Genomic DNA, 24,985 nt, shown 5'->3' with positions numbered 1-24,985 from the left:
TGCAAAAAAACGACATCGAGATTTTTGAAATGAAAACAATTTACGTGTTAATTACAACAAAAACTTTATCTGTATAGATTTTTGAAAAATCCAGATAATTATCCAGATTTTACTTTCTCTCGATAGAAAACAGTACTGCCAAGGTACATTACACTTATTAAATGTCAGATTCCAATAAACGACAGCTGCAGTTGACAGATATATGACAAAAAAAAATTTAATATTTAAAATTGAATTCAATTAGGAATAACAAACAACACAAATCAATGTAAGTATAAGCATATTTTTTGGAAAAAGATGAAAATTGTGCGATAAACTTTGGTTTTTTTTTTTAATTTAATAATTTTAGGATTCACGTGTTTGCATGAGTGCGATATCTTCCCCAAAATTAAAGAGAAAAACCGGAAAAGGAGATGGAAAGTAAATCAATTTATTCTTGCAATGAGCTAGCGTATTTATCTTTTTTTTCTAGGAATTATTTCACAAAAGAAGAATTCTGTGTACTGTGCGCTTGGGTCTTAATCGTGTCGGTACCTTCAACCCTCACAGTCAAAATGTAATGTAAAATGTTCTTGGAATGCCCGCTCGTTTGCGAAAACGTCTATTCTTAGACGATCAACATGAATAAATGATAACAAAGCTCTTGTTGTTAATAAATTGCCTCATTAGAATGCCCACCACAAAAACAGTCTCTTACATTTTTAAAATGATACACGTCATGTATGTGCGCTGCGAAGAAAAGCAAATACAAACATACCTCCCGAAAAATATTCCCCCAGGAAACACTTTTCATCCCAAACAGCAGACAGCAACAAGCAAGACAATCCTAACATTGCATTATGCAGCTCATTCAACACCCAAAAATCCTTCAGCTCCCGTTGATGAAAAACCATTTTATAAGAGATCGCTTCACTGCGTTCAAACTTGGACGACATGTGCATGATAAGTGAAGTGTGGAAACAAATGGCATGTGAAAGTGGTAATTGTTTCAGAGCATCATTTAGCTCCCCAATTGGTTGCAGGTAATATTTTTATTGATTCTCCTTTTTTGGTTCGATATATTCCTTATGTACTCTGCCTGCATTGATGTCGTTTTGTTTCTGTAGGACATGTCTTCTACAAATGGGTCTAAAGCCCTAATCGAGATCCCGAGAAAATCTGCATGAATCTTCTTCGCAATTGCTTTCCCCTCCTAAACAGTTATGCAGAGGGAGGAATTAAGGCAAAACACATGGATTCCCAACCCAACTTAACCAACCCTACAACTGGACATCCGGGTCTGAACAACTCGAGTACAGCAGACTTTTTAAACTAAGTTTATCCATGTATTATATTTGTTTATATTTTATAACTTTGTCATTATTATTTAACGTCAGACCCCCTTTGTGCCATCAAAATTTTAAATGTATCTTAGAAATAAGTTATTTAATTATTAAATTGCAAAATTAAAACGTAATCCGTTTTGCTTTTTCTCATTAAGATTTATCTGACAAGTTTCCAATCCGATATGAAAATTAATTGAACAAATTTGTGCGCGCCTCACTGCATAATCTCGGAACTGCAACATCAGACTTACAAAATGTTTCCATAAAAAATTCAACACATAACTTTGTATTAGTTTTTAGAAATAAATAACATACTCAAAGAAAGAATTACTCAGCTTTTGACTAAATTTACCTATATATTTATTTAACATTTACCATTTTTGTTTCATGTTTTTTTTTTTCATAAGTAGGTACCTACTCAGTAAATACTCTTTTACTAATTTTCATTATCATACATACACAAAAAAAAAAAAAAAAAACAATCACCGATGCCGAGGGCACTTCGGTATTCCATAAATCAAGGCGACCACTGCCGTCGACAGAAGCGAACAAGGCGGGATGAATTGGAGACCATAACATAATTTGAATTTTCTTCAAATGAATATAATGGTTTAGTGTCCTACAAGTAAATACAAAAAATGTAATACATATTGGTCGTTATAGTAGATATTAAATTTCACCTTAAGACTCCATAACTTAATTGTCCAATCAATGAACGATGTAAGAAACAAATCATCAAAATCTGTTGTAGATTGATTTGGATGAGTTGATATTCCCGTCACTGGACCCAAATGTTTCTCATAGACTTCAGACACACCCGAACGTATTCCATGTCGATAAGCTTGAGTAGAAACAACAATTTATTTATAAGCAAATGGAAAATCACAACAAACTTTTACCATAATAAACATTGCCATCTTCACTACCCATAACCAGATTGTTAATCTCATTCGATGGAAAGGACATGCAACTGATAGCAATTGGGTTCGATTGCCGTGGCTGCAATTCCAGTGTATCTTGCGGCATCGACAACATATCCAAACTCCATGAGCAAAGCTTGCCATCGGCTGAGATCGATAACACATTGTCTGCATTCTGTGTGCCAACCATTTGCAAACAATACACTGGATGCGTATGTGCAGTTGCACTTAGAGGTGTCCTCTGGTCCTCTGGATGGGTGTGCGCTTTTCCACTCGATTATTCCATAATACAATACGACCGGAATACGTTCCACCGAGTATAAGGTTTTGATTGAATTTAGCAAAGCATGTTGACATAACGGCACTTTGACAATGGAATATATCTTCGGGTGTTTGTTTTTTATATTTTGTGTTCCAGACCATTACAACACCATCTGGTTCATTGTGACTCTCCTTAAAAAAGTTAGTGGGTTTTAGATAGAATCGTAGAAAAAAGTACAAATGCAAACCTCATTATTGTGATATGAAACAACAACCAGTTCAGGAAAATGTGTTGACCAATCCATTGAAGTGATGCATCGATTCTTAGACCATCGGTCTTCGTGGAAATCTCGATTCAATGACAACCTAGCATGTGTCCTCTCATCGTTTGACTCCTATCACCACCTCCAATGTATTCGGTGTAGATGTCGACATTCTCAGATAGAGCCCTTTCGATGACACGTCCAGCGGGTAAAACAAACCTTTGAAAGTCCGCCGACAAGATGATCATCTGTTTTTGTTCTTCCGATAGTTCCTTAAGTGAAAGCACAAATGTTAAATTAATGTAAAGAGAGGAGAGAAAAAATTCACTTACTTTATTTTTCTCTTCAGGTTCTTTTTTGTATTCAAGTGGTGTTATGGCTGATGCAACTTCCTTCATAGTGGGCAAACCATGTGGTAGAATTCCTGGTGGTAGTTTGGAATGGAAACCATTGTCGATGTGTGGCAGCGATCTCTGTTCGTCATCTCCTTGGGCATCATAAGTAAGCATAGGTAAAACAGGAACAATTCTACGATTTTTTTTGTTTGTTTTTTTTTTTCTCATTTTGTTTAGAGCTTTGTTTTATTAAATTTTAATTTTTTAAATAAAAAAGCAAAAGCAAACTTTTTGACAGACAGTTGTCAAAGTTAATGTTCAGTGCTGCCAAACTTTAACACGGATTCCAAAAATCTCGATGTCGTTTTTTTGCACAAAATCTATATAGATAAACAAAAAAACACACCTAATATTTACGTTAAGAAAAAACAATATAGAATTCAAAGGTACGGGGAAAAAGCAAGTTAAATTTTTATATTAATGTTTAAGATTATTGTTTTATAAATTATACTGTTAAAAGAAATATAAATAATAAATAAAATATTTATTTGATCTTAAATTTAGTCTTTATTTCTATTTTAACTACAAAAAAAAAAAAAAAAAAAAAAAAAAAAAAAAAAAAAAAAAAAAAAAAAACAAAAAAAAAAACAAAAAAAAAACAAAAAACAAAAAAAAAAAACAAAAAAATTAATTAATGCATGTTCAATATCAATATATATTCATATGTTTCTAGTTCTTGACAATATTTATTTATTTATTTATTAAGTAAGAATCAAATGAGGACTAGGTCGACTGGGGATACCTCGGTAAAAAAAACACCATATTTACTTTTTATATTATTTATTTATTAAGTAAGAATCAAATGAGGACTAGGTCGACTGGGGATACCTCGTTAAAAAAAACACCATATTTACTTTTTATATTATTTATTTATTAAGTAAGAATCAAATGAGGACTAGGTCGACTGGGGATACCTCGGTAAAAAAAACACCATATTTACTTTTTATATTATTTATTTATTAAGTAAGAATCAAATGAGGACTAGGTCGACTGGGGATACCTCGGTAAAAAAAACACCATATTTACTTTTTATATTATTTATTTATTTTTTACATACACGTACCAAAAATGAAGTAATGCATGTGATATATTATATATATACCTTTCTAGTCCTTGATAACATTTATTTAATTATTTATTTATTTTAATGCAATAAAACGAGGACTAGGCCTACTGGGGAAACCTCGATAAAAAAAACGCATCTGGTATTCTACCCCTCTGTGTAGTGTTGTCAAAACATCGTTATTTTATCCATTACATATTTTCCTAAAACTTGTTTTACTAAAAAAAACAACAATCGATACTTAATATTGATACTAAAAAAACTTCAATACTGTAGTCAATATTTGGATGTTTCGGCAACACTATCTGGGTGATGTGGAAAAGAATACGCTATACCAAAAAAAGTTGATTTTGTTTTAAACTAAGTAAAATGTTTCAAAACTATTTAAATTGAAGAATTGCAAAAATGATGCAGAAAGTTTCGATTCTGGTCAGTTAAATTTTTGTAATGTTAAAAAAATGTTGACTTACCGATTGTTATGTAACTTTATTACAATAGGACAAAAAAATTTCAATGAATACCTATAAAATTCATTTTATCCCATAAAAAATAAAACTAGTTCGTTTAAAATCCTAATACCTTACAAAATATCTACATTCATTTATCAGGAATTTTTCAATTTAGTTTTTTAAAACACAAATTGCACAAATTGTTCACTTATCGATGAGCAATATTTCAACTTCTTGCCCAAAAATATTTTTAAATTTGAACATTTTATTCACCTTTCCTTTACCTAGCTTTTCCTTTAATTTTCTGTTTCAATAAAAATAAACATACCTACCTAGGTATCCATATCTAATAAAAACTAAGTACATATTCAATTGTAAATTTTCATTAATCGTTCAGTGTTAATTAATTGTGCCTCAAATAAAATCAACATTATTATCAGACTTTAAAAAAATGATTGCTTTAACTGAAATTGTATTTACGTTGCGCTAACACAATTTCATTGTTAATGTGAACACCCCTTTAAAATGTCAGTGAAATGAAATTGCAATTGCACTAAAATGAATACACAATTAAAGACTTCTGCTCCTTTTACCCAAAAAATTCATTACTTTAAGATAACTAAACTACTACATACATACATTGCAATGCAACCTTCAACTTCCAAAAAAAAAGTTCCACATAGAAAAATAAATTCATTTTACCGTTCAACCATTCTACGAAACGTAGATTATGAATGTATTGAGTTTTTTCCCATATCCTTTGAATATGTTTTCCTAAATTTCCCCTTCTTTCAAAATGCAAAAATAAATTCGTGTTCATCTGTTTACTCCCACAAATATTGTCATAGAATAAAATTTCATCCTCTCTTTCTCTCTTTAGCTGTCAATTTTAACTCTCCACAAAATTTTTCACTAGCGCCACCTCAAAAACGTGGCGACATGAAAGAATACCAGATTGGCCTCCATGATAGTACTATAGATATATATATACAAAGATGTACATAAGTCATATCAGGCAGACGGCAGAATAGCCATGTCCTTATTCTTAAGTATAGGTATAAATTGTTAAACTTTATGATGAACAAATAAAGAATCAATCTATCTATCTATCTATAACTGAATATGTTTTATATTTTAAACCGCTGCTGATAAACACATGAAAGCTGACGAAATCAGAGCCGAATATTGTAAAATCCTAAAGTAAGTGATCTTAAGAAAAGAAAAATAGTGAAACAAAATAAAGAATAATAAAGAATTTATCTATCTATATCTATTAAAAGGAGGATTTCCTTGCAGACCGGTGTTATTTGCTACTTTGCAATTTAAAAAAGTTTTTTTTGACCTGTACCTGTATTCCAAAATGCATTTCGCTCAGGTACAACAGTTGGGCTCCGTGAAGTTATTTTATGGAATAAAATGTGTGAGTTTTTGGGATAACTATTAAAATAGTTAAAAAATTGGATTCACCCCGATCATTAGCAGAATGGTCAGTGCCGGTTTAAGCACTACCGGCGCCCGTGGGCAAGATTGCAAGTGGCGCCTCTCAAAAAAAATTCATTTCAAAACAATTTTTTTAAATTACGAAAAAAAGCAATAGCAGATTATGTCTTACCTCTCATATACTTGTTAATGCATTTATTAACAATGTGCAGTTTATTAAAGTACATAAGGTTAACTTAAAAAAAAAAATTAAATATTTATGTCATTTAGGCTCAATTGACAAGCTTACCTTTATCTCTGACTTTTTTGTTTAAACACATTTAAAGAGTAGCTACAGTTGGTTTTATTTGAACAATATTTTTTCAAAAACTTTTTCAACTAGGTACATTAATGTCATTTTCGATTGGAATTACTCAATGATTCACTCATTCTGAAATCCAATAAAAAAGTTTGAGTCGCTTCCACCCAATTCTGAAACTAATGTCGTTTTCTTTCACTCCAATGAGTACCCTTTTAGTACTTATTTTTGCACTTTTGAAGGTTTTTCTTTGACGCCACAAAAGTGTAAAAAAAAAATTACTCCGGAGTAATTTTAGTACTACGGAGTACCCCGGATTTACTCCACATTTTTAGTCAGATTTACACCGATTTGCACACACACTTATGAATTTGAAGTTTGACATTTTAAAATTTTGTTTGAAAAGTGAAAAATGCGAAAAGTTTTTTTTTTCAAACTCTTTTGTTATTAACAAAAACAACAATTATGAATATATTTTCAATTGTATTATATTCGCCAGATATATTTCTTCCATTTTTTTCGTTAATTCTTCACTTTTTCCAAAATGAAATTGAAAACCAGTGTTCTTCATCAATAACAAAAAAAATCCTATGCTATATAGCAAAAAAATCCCATTTTTTTTTTCTGCGTTGATGGGATATTTTTATTTTACAATTATCAAACTAAGGATGTGTGTCAATTAGGCTGAAACCCCCGATCAGAAGCGTAATGAAAAATATACCAAAAGTAAAACTAAGTGCGCTTCTACACGAAGACGCAAAGCGCGAGACGCACATAAGAGGAAGGTAGAAATAAAGTTCGAAAAAAAAGGAAATAAAGTTTTTCTAACGTGAGTCTCCGTTAAAAAATTTTGTGACTCTTTTTGACGTTTCTCTTTGATCTTGTTCTTTTTTTGCTGTTCTGTTTTATTTTATTTCGTCGGTCGCGCAGTCTTCTTCGTCGGTTGTGTATCATTTGCGTGTATAGTAACGTTTTAAATTTATTCAAAAGTTTTCGTTGCACATAGACCCTACTGGAGTTGGTTTTTTTTGTACATTTTGGTGGTTTTTTTTTAGAATTAAAATACATAGTCTGCTTCTACAGGAAGACGTAAACGCACAAGATGCACATAAGAGCAAAGGAGAAATCGATCTTTCTCTCTCCCTTGTTCTTTATGTGCATCTTGTGCGTCTACGTCTTCTTGTAGAAGTCATCATACGAAAACAAGAACAAAATATAACCAAAGAAAATAGCTGTCAAATTTGCGTCTTCAAAGAAATACTACGTGTAGAAGGGCGCGACGCACCGAAACGAAAATCAAAGGGAAATTTAAAGATAATTTTTGCGCCTTGCGTCTTCGTGTAGAAGCAGACTTATCAACGAACGCTTATTATGCTTCATAATGTTTTTAATATTAATTTTTTTTTCAATTCATAAAATTTTTCCTTAGGCCTGTTATCACTATTTTTTTCATGGAAATTATCCATTTTTGCCTTGTCACACACACAATTACAAAAAAAAAATTACTCTCATTATGTTCTTTCACTCCAGAAAAAGGAGTAAAAATTTAGAGTACTCCTTAATAGAGTGAAAGAAAACGACATAAATATCTGTATTGGTGAAAAATCAAATAATTTTTTTTTGTTTTTTCACTAGGAGAATAAAAAACTTGCAGCAGGCTTCTGAATGATTCTGAATGTCCATCTCCCTTCTGTTTCTTTATTCATTATTACAGTCTGGATATTACCAGCTATGATTTAGTGATTTATACAGGGTGTCCCAAAAGTTAACGTCGTTTTTGTATTTTGAAAGGTTCTGAAAGGATACAAAACTTAAATGATATGGAAAAATTACCTTATAAAAAAGTCGGATTTCTTAAGAAAATAAATTTTATCTCGGTTATTTATGGAATATTCTCAACAATGTTATACCATTTTGAAAAGAGAATTGAACACACCAACTTTTAATTTGACTTGCCGAAACATCGTAGTGCATTTTTTTTACACTACGGTTCATTGAATTAGAGTCATGTAAAATTTTTTAGTACTTAGTTGGGCAAAAAAGTAATATTTTCTTAAAAACTGATGCAGCTGAGTTAAAATTTTTAAATGAATTTGGAAGCAGGGTTATTCAAGGTTCCGTAACAAAAGAAAAAACTGAGAAAAATTAAGATTTGTAGTCACGGCACATGAAAAACCGTTACAGGGTGACCATTTTTTCGACTTTTTTTCAAATGCAGATAACTCACAAAATATATGGCTGCGATTTTTTTAATTATTTTTCTGATAACTGTCACCACCTACCCTATCTACCGTTTTCGTTTCGACGTTAACTTTTGGGACACCCTGTACATAGGGGCGCCTTTGCAAAAATTAAATTGGTTGGAGGAATATTAGGATTGTTTTAGTCTTTCCAAAGAAATTGGGGCGCCTTGTTCTTCAAAGATGAACGAAGATTTTGGACACCAGTGTCCTTCCGGAAGCCAAACAAATTTACCCAAAATTGGGGGGAGCCTTCATTCTTCAAAAAGTATAGGACAAATAATACGAGCGCCGTTGAAAATGTAAAATAGAAAAAAATTGGGGCGCCTATGTGAAAGTAAAAACAAATAAAACATCGATTGGAAAGACTTTTCTATTTATTTAACTTTTGTAAAACTTCGGGGCGCCTAAGGCGCCCCTCAATTCTTGCGCCTATGGGCGACGGCCCAGGCTGCCCCCCCCCTTAAACCGGCCCTGAGAATGGTAATTGGTGAATATTTTGACATCATTTCCCCCATAGCGATGTGTAGCAGAATAGAACTGTTAAAGTTTTAATACTCTTATTTGGGTCGAGTTACGGCAATCGATTACGATTATACGTTAACTTTTCAATATAGCACCTACCAACTTTTAACTTCGAGACTTGTTTATAACATCTGAACAACATCTGCTTTTTTAAAGAAACAAGTTTTAACTTAATTAAAACCTATAAACAGCATTTCGAATAAAAAAGTTTCAAACAATTTTGTGGGTACAAAAATAAAACTGGGGTCAAATCGTCGCATACGTTAACGAGTAACTCGTTAACGAAATCTGTTCATTTGGCATGATGTCATACGTACAGCAAACGACTTCGTATTCAACTGAACGGAATGTCATTCGTTTGGTTTGAAGCTTTCGAACAAATTGTTAACGGGTTCAAAAAGTAATGAAAATGTAAATATATCTTATTTAAAAAATAATCAAACTGTTTGAAATCACGAAAACATACATTAGGGCATATATTAACAAAATAAAATTTCACCAAAAGAGTTCAAAGCACCAGCACCAACCCCGATGATTTAAGAAAAAAATAATTCCTCAAATTAGAATTATATGGAAAAAAAATTTGATTTTAAAACTAAAACGACGTGATTAGCCAAAATAAAACTCTTAAAATGTATAAAAAAAAAATTCTTGTGAAAAGTGGGATTCGAACCCATGTCATTTACGCTCCCATATCTTAAGAAGGCAACATTGTTTTTTGAGTCAGGCGCCTCAGACCACTCGGCCATCCTTGCATAGGGGTCGACGAAGTCAAATTTGTCACCAATTATGTTTTGGCCTATGCAGTTGTACATTCTACCAAAAATTTCGTTCTGTTTTCTAACGTATGCCGTCATCCCAATCGCTGTGCTCGTTTAATGTATCACGAAATTATCTTTCGTACGCTTGAGGTTTCGTCAACGGATGCGACGATTTGGCCCCTGATTTACAACGACATTCGTTTCAGATAACCTCAGTATGATACAAATGCAACAAAAATCTTGTTGCAAATCGTGTTTTTTGCTATTCGGGCAATACGTTAATGTATGATCGTAATTCAGCCTTAGTCCTCATTTATTTCATTCAACGAAGAAGTTTCATTCCTATTCTGCAATTCGATTCACCAGTAAAAGTTTTAAATAATGAGCATGAACACCACAACTTCAGAATAGGGCTGTAAATAGTAGTAAAAACGAAATTTAAAGAAATAGTTTTTCTTGCAAGTTTTAAAATCAAGCAGAAGGAACGCTTTCTCATCCAATGATAGAAGTTTTTCAAAAACAGTTTGATGTAATTAATCAAGTGAATCTTTTGATTCACGTGAATCGAATAATAGAATAGGGCTGTATCTTTCTTGTATACTAAAAAATATTTAATACCTAAAAAAACAAAGAAGTCTTTATGAATTCGTGATTCAATTAAAAATAGTTTTTTTTATTTACGTTGTCAACATTACGAAATTATAAAAAATAAAATTGATTTATGAGTTACAATTGACCTGATCAATATAATTACAACCATTCATTTCAGTATCAAAACCCAAACCTGGTGAACATCTAAATGTGTACTTAGTCTTTCCGTTGCAAAAATAAAACACAGAACATTCCTGGGGATCCCTAAAATATCCCATTGCATCGGAAGCACATTCATAACTTGACGGAGCTTTAGTCGTTACGGCAGGAACCCTAGTTGTTTTTATAATTGGCGATTGTGTTGGTTTATTATAGCTTGCACCATCAAGAACGGAGTGAATAGTTTTAAGTAAAATATACTTTTCTCCACAATTTCCATGAAAATCATCTGATTCCAGAGACCATATCATTACACCCGCTAAACCTTGGTCAAGAGCGTACTGGGCTTTTAATTTAATACTCCTTTGGTCTTCAAATCCAATCCATTGGTTTCCACGATAGATATATGGTACCTTTTGGGAGTCCTCCCAAACATATGTCCAATCTTCTTTTTGCAATTTTTCACACACTTCGTTGTAACCAATGTGGCCGGGTTCATTTGAGTATTGACCTGGTAGACCAGCACCGGTGTGTGGTGAACCTACTGTGTGTTGATTGGGATCCGCCAGAGTAAAAGTTCGACCATAAAACGGCATACCCAAAACAATCTTTTCACGTGGTGCACCTGTAAAAAAAAAAGAAAAACATGTATAACTTTATGTAGCAATTTGTTCAAAAGTTTGATAACCAATGCAAACATTATGACCTTTATCAAAACCAGTAAAACACAAAATATTTCAGAGCTATTCTGTAGGTAGGTATAACTTCTATAGAAGTGTATGTAATGTGCAACTGATTAGGTTGCACTTTGCACATTGTCTGCTTTTACTGATAAATGTAAAAGCAGACAATTTTAAAGGCAAGGTAACGCAAAATGTAGGTCACCCTAACGTCATACCTTCTACTCAATAAACAAACGTCAATTGGCCTACTTTTGTCTAACGGCTAAACAAAAGAATGTAGGTTATCAAGGGGCACGGTAGTGCCCAGCCAAGTTCTCTAGCAACTTTGGCACTACACCCTTATTTACAGGAAACAACTCAGGCCATTTTCGACCCCCCTCTAACTTCCACACCAAAGATGCTAGAAATTTCAAACTCACTACATTTGTTGAGCTCGTAAAAACCAAACTCGTCACAAAATTTCAGCCTCCTACGATGAGTAGTTTCTGAGATATAGGGCTTCAAAAATCGCAAAAACCGTAACTGACTCACTGACTCACTGACTCACTGACAGATCATCAAAATTATGGAGAACTTCCCGATATCGTAGAAACTTGAAATTTTACACGGTGATAGGACTTGTGGTGTATACAAAGGAAAAAATCGAAAATTTGAGATTTTCAATTCAGGGGGCGTGGCATCCGCCCATTTCCGCTGAATTTTCATCATATATTATAGAGCACTTCTGATTATCGTAGAATCTTGAAATTTGGTAGAATAGTAGAGCTGGTAGTTTATACAAAGGAAAAAATTTAAAGCTTGAGAAATTCAGCCAGGGGGCGTGGCAACCGCCCATTTCCGCTGAATTTTCATAAATTATTATAGAGCATTTCTGATTGTCGTAGAATCTTGAAATTTGGTAGAATGGTAGAGCTGGTAGTTTATACAAAGGAAAAAATTTAAAATTTGAGAATTTCAGCCAGGGGGCGTGGCAACCGCCCATTTCCGCTGAGTTTTCATAAATTATTATAGAGCACTTCTGATTGTCGTAGAATCTTGAAATTTGGTAGAATGGTAGAGCTGGTAGTTTATACAAAGGAAAAAATTTAAAATTTGAGAATTTCAGCCAGGGGGCGTGGCAACCGCCCATTTCCGCTGAATTTTCATAAATTATTATAGAGCACTTCTGATAGTCGTAGAATCTTGAAATTTGATAGAATAGTAGAGCTGTTAGTTCATACAAAGGAAAAAATTTAAAACTTGAGAATTTCAGCCAGGGGGCGTGGCAACCGCCCATTTCCGCTGAGTTTTCATAAATTATTATAGAGCACTTCTGATTGTCGTAGAATCTTGAAATTTGGTAGAATGGTAGAGCTGGTAGTTTATACAAAGGAAAAAATTTTAAATTTGAGAATTTCAGCCAGGGGGCGTGGCAACCGGCATTCCCGCTGAATTTTCATCAAATATTATAGAGCACTTCTGATTGTCGTAGAATCTTGAAATTTGGTAGAATGGTGGAGCTGGTAGTTTACACAAAGGAAAAAATTTAAAGTTTGAGAATTTCAGGCAGGGGGCGCACAGTGGTGCCATTCTTCGTTTTTGCCGACAAAATTCATTTGCACGGCCATTTCTGGACGAAAAGTCATGAAATTTGGTACACTGAATGATTATAGTATGGAGAATACGAAAAGGCTGCCAACTTTTTTTTATTCAAAATGGCGGCTCCAAAATGGCGGAAAGAATGAGCGTTAAAATAGAATTTTCATTTTCAAAACAGTATATAAGCTAGAAATTGGGCTAAATTCATTTCAAAAAGTTGTTAGATTTAAGATTTAGGACTCATGGATTAATATTCATTACAAAAAAATCAAAAAATTTGAAAACAAAGTCCAGAAAATGCCAATTTAGTAAAACACATTTTGAGACCTCTAATTACGCTATTTCATGGATTTTTTTTTAATTTATCGCAATTTTGAGATCTCTTCTATTTATGTTTCATAAGAAAATTGAAAATATTGGGGTTATATGGTTGCCAACTATGTTTTTAAGTAAATATAAGAAAACATGATATAATGAAAAGTTTCAATGTTCAATAAAACTGAGAATTTAATTTTTCCGTAAACCAAAATATACTTTTCTAATAGATTTTAGCGTTTTAAATTCAAATCCAGAGTCAAAAAAAATCTATGACGTCACGTTTTTGAGATATAAGCAGATCAAAATTAATTTATATCTTCGAAACTTGACGTCATAGATTTTTTTTGACTCCGGATTTGAATTTAAAACGCTAAAATCTATTAGAAAAGTATATTTTGGTTTACGGAAAAATTAAATTCTCAGTTTTATTGAACATTGAAACTTTTCATTATATCATGTTTTCGTATATTTACTTAAAAACATAGTTGGCAACCATATAACCCCAATATTTTCAATTTTCTTATGAAACATAAATAGAAGAGATCTCAAAATTGCGATAAATTAAAAAAAAATCCATGAAATAGCGTAATTAGAGGTCTTAAAATGTGTTTTACTAAATTGGCATTTTCTGGACTTTGTTTTCAAATTTTTTGATTTTTTTGTAATGAATATTAATCCATGAGTCCTAAATCTTAAATCTAACAACTTTTTGAAATGAATTTAGCCCAATTTCTAGCTTATATACTGTTTTGAAAATGAAAATTCTATTTTAACGCTCATTCTTTCCGCCATTTTGGAGCCGCCATTTTGAATAAAAAAAAGTTGGCAGCCTTTTCGTATTCTCCATACTATAATCATTCAGTGTACCAAATTTCATGACTTTTCGTCCAGAAATGGCCGTGCAAATGAATTTTATCGGCAAAAACGAAGAATGGCACCACTGTGGGGCGTGGCAACCACCCATTTTCACTGAATTTTCATCAAATATAGAGATTTAATATTCTACAGCCATACCTTGCAAAAAGTAGTGAAATCACAACAAAAACATTACTGTTAAAAAAAGAGCCAAGTTCTCCTATGTTGAAATTATGCTGGCACAAAAAGTACTGAGATGTAAAAGTGTACCAAGTTCTAAAGTTTGGGTTCAAATTCGTATCAATAAAATTTTGATTGTTTACTTGGCAATTTTTGAAATAACTTTAAAAATCGATAATTAAGAAAAATTGTCAAGAGAACAATCAAAATTTTATTGATACGAATTTAAACCCAAACTTTAGAACTTGGTACACTTTTACATCTCAGTACTTTTTGTGCCAGCATAATTTCAACATAGGAGAACTTGGCTCTTTTTTTAACAGTAATGTTTTTGTTGTGATTGGCATTTCAAGATCAATTACTGTTGAGCCAAAGTTAAAGTTTAAAAAACACTAACCGTGAACTACCTTGCATTTGTAATGTCGTTTTCTATTGACGAATCTCAGAATGAGATTTGTGAATTTGACAGCTGAAAGGGGGGGTGAAGAGGGGAAATAGTGGACAAATCTCAGATTTCATGATCTATTTGCGTCCTGAGATTCAAAAAAATGACAAAAAAATGAATCTGAGATTCAAGAATCTGATTCTGGATTTTTATCAAGATTCACGCATACAAACACAAGCACTTTCACATACACTCCTCTGTTTGACATTTGTCTGAACATTTGTTGTTGTTTTATTTTTTTTATACGCACAGATTTCGCACACAATTACAAAACTAGATTTCATATTCTATTTGCAGTGGAAAATCTGAGAATTTTACACAAAAATCTCAAAAGTCAATAGAAAACGACATAAGGTTTTGCTGTCTCTTTGTCGACTATTATAGGGTGACGCTTGAGGGTTGGCCCTTTATGAAATTCAATCAATAGAAAAGGAACACTTAATTGTTTTTCTCCTTTCCTCTGGAATTTCGAAACGAGGCACGTTCTCTTGCGCAAAGGCGTACGTTAGGCTGCCAGTAGGACCCCGGTGTGTCATGACACAACAACAACGTCACCGGTGCGCACACACGTGTGGTGTGTATGGGCCACTTAAAACTCTCGGTTAAATTTATCAGAGAATTTTGTATGTAAGCTAAAATGAAGCTCGATCTGCGTACAAGGCTTAAAGTACAACCTCTAACGCGTGTGTTCATATATACGAGTGTCCCACAGTCACCAATGGATTCCTGAGGTCATTTTAAGTCGAAAACTTAGAAAGTAATTTTCTCGTTTTCGTCCCGTTTTCGAGTTATGATGGTTTTTATGATTTTTGCTCTCTTTTTCCTTAATTGGCTTTATTATTTGCCAAGCTAAGTCCGATTCGTAATATTGTTTATAACCAATCGAGTTCTACATTCGTACAAAATGAGATTTTCTTATTTTACTTCTCCTGAAAAATCGTGTTTGAGTTGTGACATTGGGCACGTTCAAACACCTATCGGATAGGCTATCTGGGATACCCGTATCTGGAATATCTTTTTGAACAAAGAGGTATCCAGATAGCTTGCCCAAGCAGCTACTAAAAAAATATGTAAATATTGAGAAGAGGAAACTTTTTCTTTTGAGCAAATTACATTTTTTTTATTTTTGAAAAGTACTTTCACAATCGCTTTGACTTTATTTCTTGCAGTTTTTTTTATTTTGAAGCTGAATAATAGCCCGAAAAGTAATCAAAATAAAAAAAAGCCAAATGTATATCAGCTGATCACTCGGATACCTGAGGTATACCAGAAATTCTGGGATACCTTCAGATTATTTTTTGACAGAAAATGGTTCGTGTTCTTGCTAATTTTTAACATTGTTTACAACAACAAAAAGCTATCCGATAGCTTTATGTTAGCTCTTTGAACGTGCCCATTATATTTATCATCAACGTCCGATATATATATGTACGTACAGTAATGCACTTATACAATTGAAGAGTCTAAGTGACAAAATCTTAAAAATCAATATTTTTATTTAACTGGCCCATTATGTTTTTCTCGTTTATCTCTAAATAAAAATGTCACTGAGGACCAATTTATTCACACTCCATTACATTTAAAGTCTCCATTAAAAATTAGAAAACTGTCGCATACAAAATTTAAAATATCCCTTTTTTAATGGCGACTTTAAACTTAATGGAGTGTGAATAAATTGGGTATTAGACCCTTTATATTTACAACCCTTCAATTTTTTGAATTAATTGAAATAACCAAATTAATGATAAAAAAAATATCACAACAAAAACATTACTGTTAAAAAAAGAGCCAAGTTCTCCTATGTTGAAATTATGCTGGCACAAAAAGTACTGAGATGTAAAAGTGTACCAAGTTCTAAAGTTTGGGTTCAAATTCGTATCAATAAAATTTTGATTGTTCTCTTGACAATTTTTCTTAATTATCGATTTTTAAAGTTATTTCAAAAATTGCCAAGTAAACAATCAAAATTTTATTGATACGAATTTGAACCCAAACTTTAGAACTTGGTACACTTTTACATCTCAGTACTTTTTGTGCCAGCATAATTTCAACATAGGAGAACTTGGCTCTTTTTTTAACAGTAATGTTTTTGTTGTGATTTCACTACTTTTTGCAAGGTATGGCTGTAGAATATAAAATCTCTATATTTGATGAAAATTCAGTGAAAATGGGTGGTTGCCACGCCCCCTGCCTGAAATTCTCAAACTTTAAATTTTTTCCTTTGTGTAAACTACCAGCTCCAACATTCTACCAAATTTCAAGATTCCACGACAATCAGAAGTGCTCTATAATATTTGATGAAAATTCAGCGGGAATGCCGGTTGCCACGCCCCCTGGCTGAAATTCTCAAATTTAAAATTTTTTCCTTTGTATAAACTACCAGCTCTACCATTCTACCAAATTTCAAGATTCTACGACAATCAGAAGTGCTCTTTAATAATTAATGAAAATTCAGCGGAAATGGGCGGTTGCCACGCCCCCTGGCTGAAATTCTCAAATTTTAAATTTTTTCCTTTGTATAAACTACCAGCTCTACCATTCTACCAAGTTTCAAGATTCTACGACTATCAGAAGTGCTCTATAATATTTGGTGAAAATTCAGCGGAAATGGGCGGATGCCACGCCCCCTGGCTGAAATTCTCAAGTTTTAAATTTTTTCCTTTGTATGAACTACCAGCTCTACTATTCTACCAAATTTCAAGATTCTACGACAATCAGAAGTGCTCTATAATAATTTATGAAAATTCAGCGGAAATGGGCGGTTGCCACGCCCCCTGGCTGAAATTCTCAAATTTTAAATTTATTCCTTTGTATAAACTACCAGCTCTACTATTCTACCAAATTTCAAGATTCTACGACAATCAGAAGTGCTCTATAATAATTTATGAAAATTCAGCGGAAATGGGCGGTTGCCACGCCCCCTGGCTGAAATTCGCAAATTTTAAATTTTTTCCTTTGTATAAACTACCAGCTCTACCATTCTACCAAGTTTCAAGACTCTACGACTATCAGAACTGCTCTATAATATTTGGTGAAAATTCAGCGGAAATGGGCGGATGCCACGCCCCCTGGCTGAAATTCTCAAGTTTTAAATTTTTTCCTTTGTATAAACTACCAGCTCTACCATTCTACCAAGTTTCAAGATTCTACGACTATCAGAAGTGCTCTATAATAATTTATGAAAATTCAGCGGAAATGGGCGGTTGCCACGCCCCCGGGCTGAAATTCTCAAATTTTAAATTTTTTCCTTTGTATAAACTACCAGCTCTACCATTCTACCAAGTTTCAAGATTCTACGACTATCAGAAGTGCTCTATAATATTTGGTGAACATTCAGCGGAAATGGGCGGATGCCACGCCCCCTGGCTGAAATTCTCAAATTTTTTCCTTTGTATAAACTACCAGCTCTACCATTCTACCAAGTTTCAAGATTCTACGACTATCAGAAGTGCTCTATAATATTTGGTGAAAATTCAGCGGAAATGGGCGGATGCCACGCCCCCTGGCTGAAATTCTCAAGTTTTAAATTTTTTCCTTTGTATAAACTACCAGCTCTACCATTCTACCAAGTTTCAAGATTCTACGACTATCAGAAGTGCTCTATAATAATTTATGAAAATTCAGCGGAAATGGGCGGTTGCCACGCCCCCTGGCTGAAATTCTCAAATTTTAAATTTTTTCTTTTGTATAAACTACCAGCTCTACCATTCTACCAAGTTTCAAGATTCTACGACTATCAGAAGTGCTCTATAATATTTGGTGAAAATTCAGCGGAAATGGGCGGATGCCACGCCCCCTGAATTGAAAATCTCAAATTTTCGATTTTTTCCTTTGTATACACCACAAGTCCTATCACCGTGTAAAATTTCAAGTTTCTACGACATCGGGAAGTACTCCATAATTTTGATGATCTGTCAGTGAGTCAGTGAGTCAGTGAATCAGTGAGTCAGTGAGTCAGTGAGTCAGTGAGTCAGTTACGGTTTTTGCGATTTTTGAAGCCCTATATCTCAGTAACTACTCATCGTAGGAGGCTGAAATTTTGTGAGGTGTTTGGTTTCGACCAGCTCAACAAATGTAGTGAGTTAGAAATTTCTAGCATCTTTGGTGTAGAAGTTAGAGGGGGGTCGAAAATGGCCTGAGTTGTTTCCTGTAAATAAGGGTGTAGTGCCAAAGTTGCTAGAGAACTTGGCTGGGTGATTTTAATAAATATAATATTAGTAATTAAATGTGATTAGAATTTAGTCTCAAATATGTATTTAGTTGTTAGGGATTTATATGTTAATTAAATCTTAAAATAATTTTTTTCCAATTTAAAATAAACAAAATTTATATGAGAATAAGAAGATATTCTTAGTCTATTATTAAATTAATAATTTTATGAATAGTATTAAATTTATGTAAAATTTTAATCACATCAGCCTTTTGTAATGCATGTTAGATGTTAGACTTTTAAAAATCAGTAATGTAGTTGATTTTACTGGTTCAATCTCTTTTTATTTTTTTTCTTCAAGGTAAAACTTACGTGTAATTAATTTGTAAAACTTACCATTATTTAACCAGTAAGATATACTAGCATGAACATTTAACTGTTTTTCGACATCAGTGTAATCGTTTGGTCCTTCATAAAGTGGGGCATTAATACCAGTTACTTCATCCCAGGAACCATGCAAGTCGTAAGCCATTACGTTAATAATATCTAAATACTTTGAAACCTCTGGTATGTTGTACGACACAGATGAAGAAAACTCTGCTGACCCAACAGCAGCCGTTAGAAGAAGATTATTTCTGCTCAATCTACACAATATGCAAAATCCTGAATAACTACTTTTCATTAAATATAATCATATTTTGAAACTTACGCTTCTTTTAGCTCCTTTATCAAAGTCACAAAGTTGGCCTTATCGTCATTTGTTGCTAATTCATGTCTCTGATTAGGATACTCCCAGTCCAAGTCAAGCCCATCGAAATTATGTTCCTTTACGAAATCAACTGCAGACGTTACGAAGCGATTTCTCTTAATTGGATCATTTGCAACTTCTGAAAACTTTAATGAACCCTCATTCCATCCACCGACAGCGGCTAAGACCTTAAGTTCGGGGTTTTTGCTTTTAAGTTGAATAAATTTCTTAATATTTCCCCTTCCCCAATTATCTTGTAAATCAAGATAAGGATCAATTATGCGAATCTGTCCGTCTAGTTCAATTCCGAAAAAGGCATACATAATATGCGTACAAAGTGTAGGGTCAATATGGGAAGCATCAAATTTTCCAAATGAATGTCGATATGTTGCCCATGTTCCTTGATAACAAACAACAAGTTCTGAAAAAGAAAAATAAACACATTTTGTATTGAAATCTAGACAATTTGTATTCAAATATGTAATAAAAGATATATATTTTGTTTAATGATGCATTTGTGGATTTTTTAAATATTAATTAAACTATTACATTTTTCTAATTTTGCATCTAACGTGCAAAATTTTTTGAGATATCGAACTTTGAACTTCCAAAAACACTGTTTTTGTAATGTTTTGGCATGGAAATGTCTCAAAAACGTGATGTAATAGAATTTTTATGATTTTTTATTCGATCTCAGCACATGAAAATCTTTTAAAAAAATATTAGTTTTGTTTTTATAACAAAAACCCTGTTAACCAGTGTAATAGAATTTCGAATAGGGCAGAAAAATCAACCGATCTTAGGATTAAATATCAATTTATTTAAAAACCATTGAAACGCGTTTTAAAAGGGCTATATTTAAGTTCTTACCGTTATTATTATCAGAGCTATTTGCGTCAGCATGAGTGAGGGTACGTAAAAGTTAGTCTTTGTTTAATTAATAAAGCTCCAAAAATCGAATATCTAGATAACGGACTTTAAAAAAGCATTAAATTGACTTTTGAGACCCCAAGAAACATTTCTGCATAAAAAAAATCTGAATTGCGATTTCAAGTTCAAACGACCAGTGCCAGAACATAACAAAAATAGTGTTTTCGAAAGTTAAAAATTCGATATCTCAAAAACTTTGCACGTAAGATTCTAATTCGCAAGGTCAAAGGCCATTAGAAAATTATAATTTGGTTTCTATGGAAAAATATTTCTCTCAATAATACTGCCATTTACGGAAAAATTGAATTTATCTCAATATTTTCTGAAATAAAAGTGTAGTTTTTTACATAGTATTAAATAAAAGATTTTAATCTAAATAACGGCATCCCAAACTTTTCAAAAATCAAAAAGAATTTGTAACTTTTTTGATTGAAAATAGGCCATTTTTTCAAATTAAATTCCTCAAAAATTTATATTTTGCTTAAAATACATTTAATTTAAGTAAAAAACATAATAAAGTAATTTCTAACCAAGTTTTGTTAAAATCCAATCATATTTGTAAAAATTAAAAAACAATAATCGTATTTTTGCGTTTCCCTCAATATCTCCAACTTTTGTATGTATGTACCTAACTATTTTCGATAAAATGTCTACTTTTGACAGAAATCGTAAAAAACCAGGATTTTTGACACCCACGCCACTTTTTTGGCCACCCACCGCCTTTCCTCCAATTTGTTTGTGGGCAATTTTTTTTTGTATATATGTATGTACCATTTATCCTAAATTTTCCCCACCACCAACTGGGCACGTTTTTGGAATAACGATATCTTGTAAAAGATCATTCAATCGACTGAATATTTTTTGTAGAGAATTGTATATGATCTGGAAGTTTTTCTGAATAATCAATTTTTTGAAAACTGATTGATGAATTACTGGCTGAATACAATTTGTGTACTGTGGCTGTAGCTTGTAGTACTGTCAAAATTTTACTGAGGGAAAACCCTACAAAAGTTGGCGGCAGCTGAGCAAAAAGTTGAGAATTCTTCAACTTGCGCTACAAGCTATAGCCACAGCTACACCATTGTATTCAGGGGGTTATGTAGGTATATAGAAATTTCCTTTTTATGTGTTAAATAATATTTTTTTAAAGATCGAATAAAAAAAACCTTTTTTTTAAATGTTAGAAAATTGTATACCTATCTACATCTTATATATATAATTTTCCTGTGCGTTTGTTTGTGAGCCTACTCCTTCTAAACGACTGGACAGATTTTTCTGAAATTTGGTGGGTGTGATAAGGTCCATCAGAGACAGGTTTTGTTTCATAATTGGACCCGGTAGGTGGCGCTGTTGTCGAGTTGTAGGAAAATTGCATATTCTGAACGAACGACTGGACAGATTTTTGTGAAATTTTGTGTATGTGATAAAGTCAATCCGAGACATGATTGTTTTATAATTGGACCCGGTAGGTGGCGCTGTTGTCGAGTTTTAGGAAAATTGTATATTTTGAACGAACGACTGGACAGATTTTTGTGAAATTTTGTTTATGTGATAAGGTACGTCCGAGACAAGTTTTTTTTTATAATTGGACCCGGTAGGTGGTGCTGTTGTCGAGTTTTAGGATAATTTCATATTTTGAACGAACGACTGAACAGATTTTTGTGAAATTTTGTTTATGTGATAAGGTCCGTCCGAGACAGTTTTTTTTTATAATTGGACCCGGTAGGTGGCGCTGTTGTCGAATTTTAGGAAAATTGCATATTTTGAACGAAAGACTGGGCAGATTTTTATGAAATGTTGTGTATGTGATAAAGTCTATCCGAGACGGGTTTTGTTTCAAAATTGGACCCGGTAGGTGGCGCTGTTGTCGAGTTTTAGGATAATTTCATATTTTGAACGAACGACTGAACAGATTTTTGTGAAATTTTGTTTATGTGATAAGGTCCGTCCGAGACAGGTTTTTTTTTATAATTGGACCCGGTAGGTGGCGCTGTTGTCGAGTTTTAGGAAAATTGCATATTTTGAACGAAAGACTGGGCAGATATTTATGAAATATTGTGTATGTGATAAGGTCCATCCGAGACGGGTTTTGTTTCAAAATTGGACCCGGTAGGTGGCGCTGTTGTCGAGTTTTAGGATAATTTCATATTTTGAACGAACGACTGAACAGATTTTTGTGAAATTTTGTTTATGTGATAAGGTCCGTCCGAGACAGGTTTTTTTATAATTGGACCCGGTAGATGGCGCTGTTGTCGAGTTAGGAAAATTTCATATTTTGACCAGACTGGGGGCCAATTTGGTTCTGTGAAAACGTGAATCGAAAAAAAAAACTTTTTCATTTTAGCTTTCAAACACTCTTTTCACTTTTTCGATTCATTTGAAACGAAAAACGATTTTCATCCTATGATATCACAAATAATTTAGTGAAAAAAATATATATTTATATGAATATTTTTGATGTTTGTTTTCATTTTTTCACAGAACGAGAATAAAATGAGTGAACAAGTGAAAAGCTTTTCGTTTCACTTATTCACAGAACCAGAATTGGCCCCCTGGAGAGATTTTTCTGAAATTTGGTGGATGTGATAAGGTCCATCCGAGACAGGTTTTGTTTCATAATTGGACCCGGTAGGTGGCGCTGATGTCGAGTTATAGAAAAATTTCATAAGGTCCGTCCGAGACAGGGTTTTTTTTTATAATTGGACCCGGTAGGTGGCGCTGTTGTCGAGTTTTAGAAAAATTGCATATTTTGACCAGACTGGAGAGATTTTTGTGAAATTTTGTGTGTGTGGTATGGACCCAGTAGGTGTCGCTGTTGTCAAGTTATAGTTAAATTCCATATTTGAAGTCCGAATGACAGTAGATATAGATTTTTATTTAGTTGGACCTGGTATGTTGTCAAGTTATAAGCAAATTCAATATTTGGGGTTCAAAATCGCTCATATTCAAGGGTAATAAAAACAAACATGAATTAACTCTTTAAAATGTTAGTCCCGCAAAGAAAATTGTTTACCATCAGTATATCTCAATTAAATTTATGACTGCATCTTAAAATTTGTTTAAGTTGTTTCAACTACCATTAATACAATTTCCGCATAAAAATCAAATGATTTATTTTTTTTAAAGAAATATTTCGACGTATGTATGAATAGAATTAAGACGAAATCTTTTCATTTTTAATCGTTTTTTTTTTAAGATTTTATCCTATTGCTATTGTTTCGGTTACTGGCTCCAACATTACTCACACGGTAACGGTTTAGAAACGAACAAATACAAACTTCAATGAAACCAAAATATGTAAGAGAGAGAATACTATTTTTAAAGTGGATTAAAAATGAGCGTTGAAAGTGGAAGCTACATTCCGCAAATAAAAATTTTGGAAGTTAAAACGAAAGTCAACAAAACAAAAACAATGGTTGTTTGTATAGTCGGTTTACGGACGATAATTTTACGTGATAACGTCATAAGAAAACAGGTTGTTTAAACAAAAAAAAAGTAAAAAGATCGTTCTTGGTGTTGGAATTCCAGGCCTCTGGTGCAAAACACAAATTATTAACAGTTTCACAAAAGAAAGGGAGAATGAGTCATATTTTTCTATAATGGCAGGCGGGATTCATCGATTTAGGCACTTTTTGCAAAAAAAAAAAAAGAAGTGAAACCAGAGCCAGTTTTTGTATATTTGTGAATTATATAACCTTTATTGGTTGAATAAATTCCGATAAAAATTTGTAATAGCAGTCAAACAAATGATTTGCTTTGTTTAATATTTTAAACAGTTTTACATATGTATGTACCTATGTGTAATGGGAAAAGGTTAACACATTACAAAATCAAAAATTGGAAATAAAACTTGGAAAAGGGGGAACGAAGTCCGCCGGGTCAGCTAGTACAATATAATTTTTTTATTTTTTTTTTTTTTCAAACGATTTTCAATTTTTGTTTTAAATTCTCTTTTATACAAGAAATCAAATGGCATACTTGATTTTGTGTAAAAGATCATTTAAAACGGTGTTTAAATACATAATTATAGAAACAAATTTTATATTTTGTTTACTAATTAAGAAATTCTTTTAAAATATCAAATAGGTATACAATTTCCTAATATTGTATCATAACATTAGAGTTACTTTTACCATAAGAGCAAGTATACGTGGATCGAGTTATTTTATTTTCTCTAAAACTTTGACAAACTAGGCTTTCAAACTTTTTGTGCAACTTTAATTTGCATGGTCTTCAATATATGTATGTACATTTTACTTTGAGATGTATATATGGTTTGAGATATGCATGTGACTTGCCCTAAAGAAATGATTTTTTTAACTATCCAATTAACTTTCTTTTAAAAAGTTTTGGATATAATCCGTATTCAGATTTTAAATCCATCCACACTATACCTACAAAACTACTC

At 32.7% G+C, this 24,985-nt stretch overlaps 1 protein-coding gene, 1 long non-coding RNA gene and 1 pseudogene across 2 annotated transcripts in view; 1 reads left to right on the top strand and 2 right to left on the bottom strand.

Moving 5' to 3' along the window:
• Window positions 1-1,647, top strand: LOC129906245 (uncharacterized). The gene is made up of 4 exons (XR_008770751.1): window positions 1-268; window positions 350-420; window positions 473-1,022; window positions 1,107-1,647. It is a non-coding gene; the product is annotated as an uncharacterized LOC129906245 (long non-coding RNA).
• A 77-nt stretch (window positions 1,648-1,724) lies between these two features.
• On the bottom strand, window positions 1,725-3,362 carry LOC129906237 (cytoplasmic dynein 1 intermediate chain-like; annotated as a pseudogene).
• A 7,223-nt stretch (window positions 3,363-10,585) lies between these two features.
• Window positions 10,586-24,985, bottom strand: part of LOC129906234 (acidic mammalian chitinase) — a 29,542-nt gene continuing 15,142 nt past the window's right edge. The window contains exons 2-4 of the mRNA XM_055981910.1: window positions 19,609-20,068; window positions 19,296-19,543; window positions 10,586-11,315 (exon numbers count right to left, since the gene is read on the bottom strand). Coding sequence (XP_055837885.1) covers window positions 10,660-11,315; window positions 19,296-19,543; window positions 19,609-20,068 — 1,364 coding nt within the window. The 3' untranslated portion in view covers window positions 10,586-10,659. The remainder of the gene's footprint in view (window positions 11,316-19,295; window positions 19,544-19,608; window positions 20,069-24,985) is intronic.

This window comes from Episyrphus balteatus, chromosome 1, assembly GCF_945859705.1.
Source record: "Episyrphus balteatus chromosome 1, idEpiBalt1.1, whole genome shotgun sequence".
Lineage (NCBI taxonomy): Eukaryota > Metazoa > Arthropoda > Insecta > Diptera > Syrphidae > Episyrphus > Episyrphus balteatus.
This window is presented reverse-complemented; position numbering and strand designations above follow the sequence as displayed.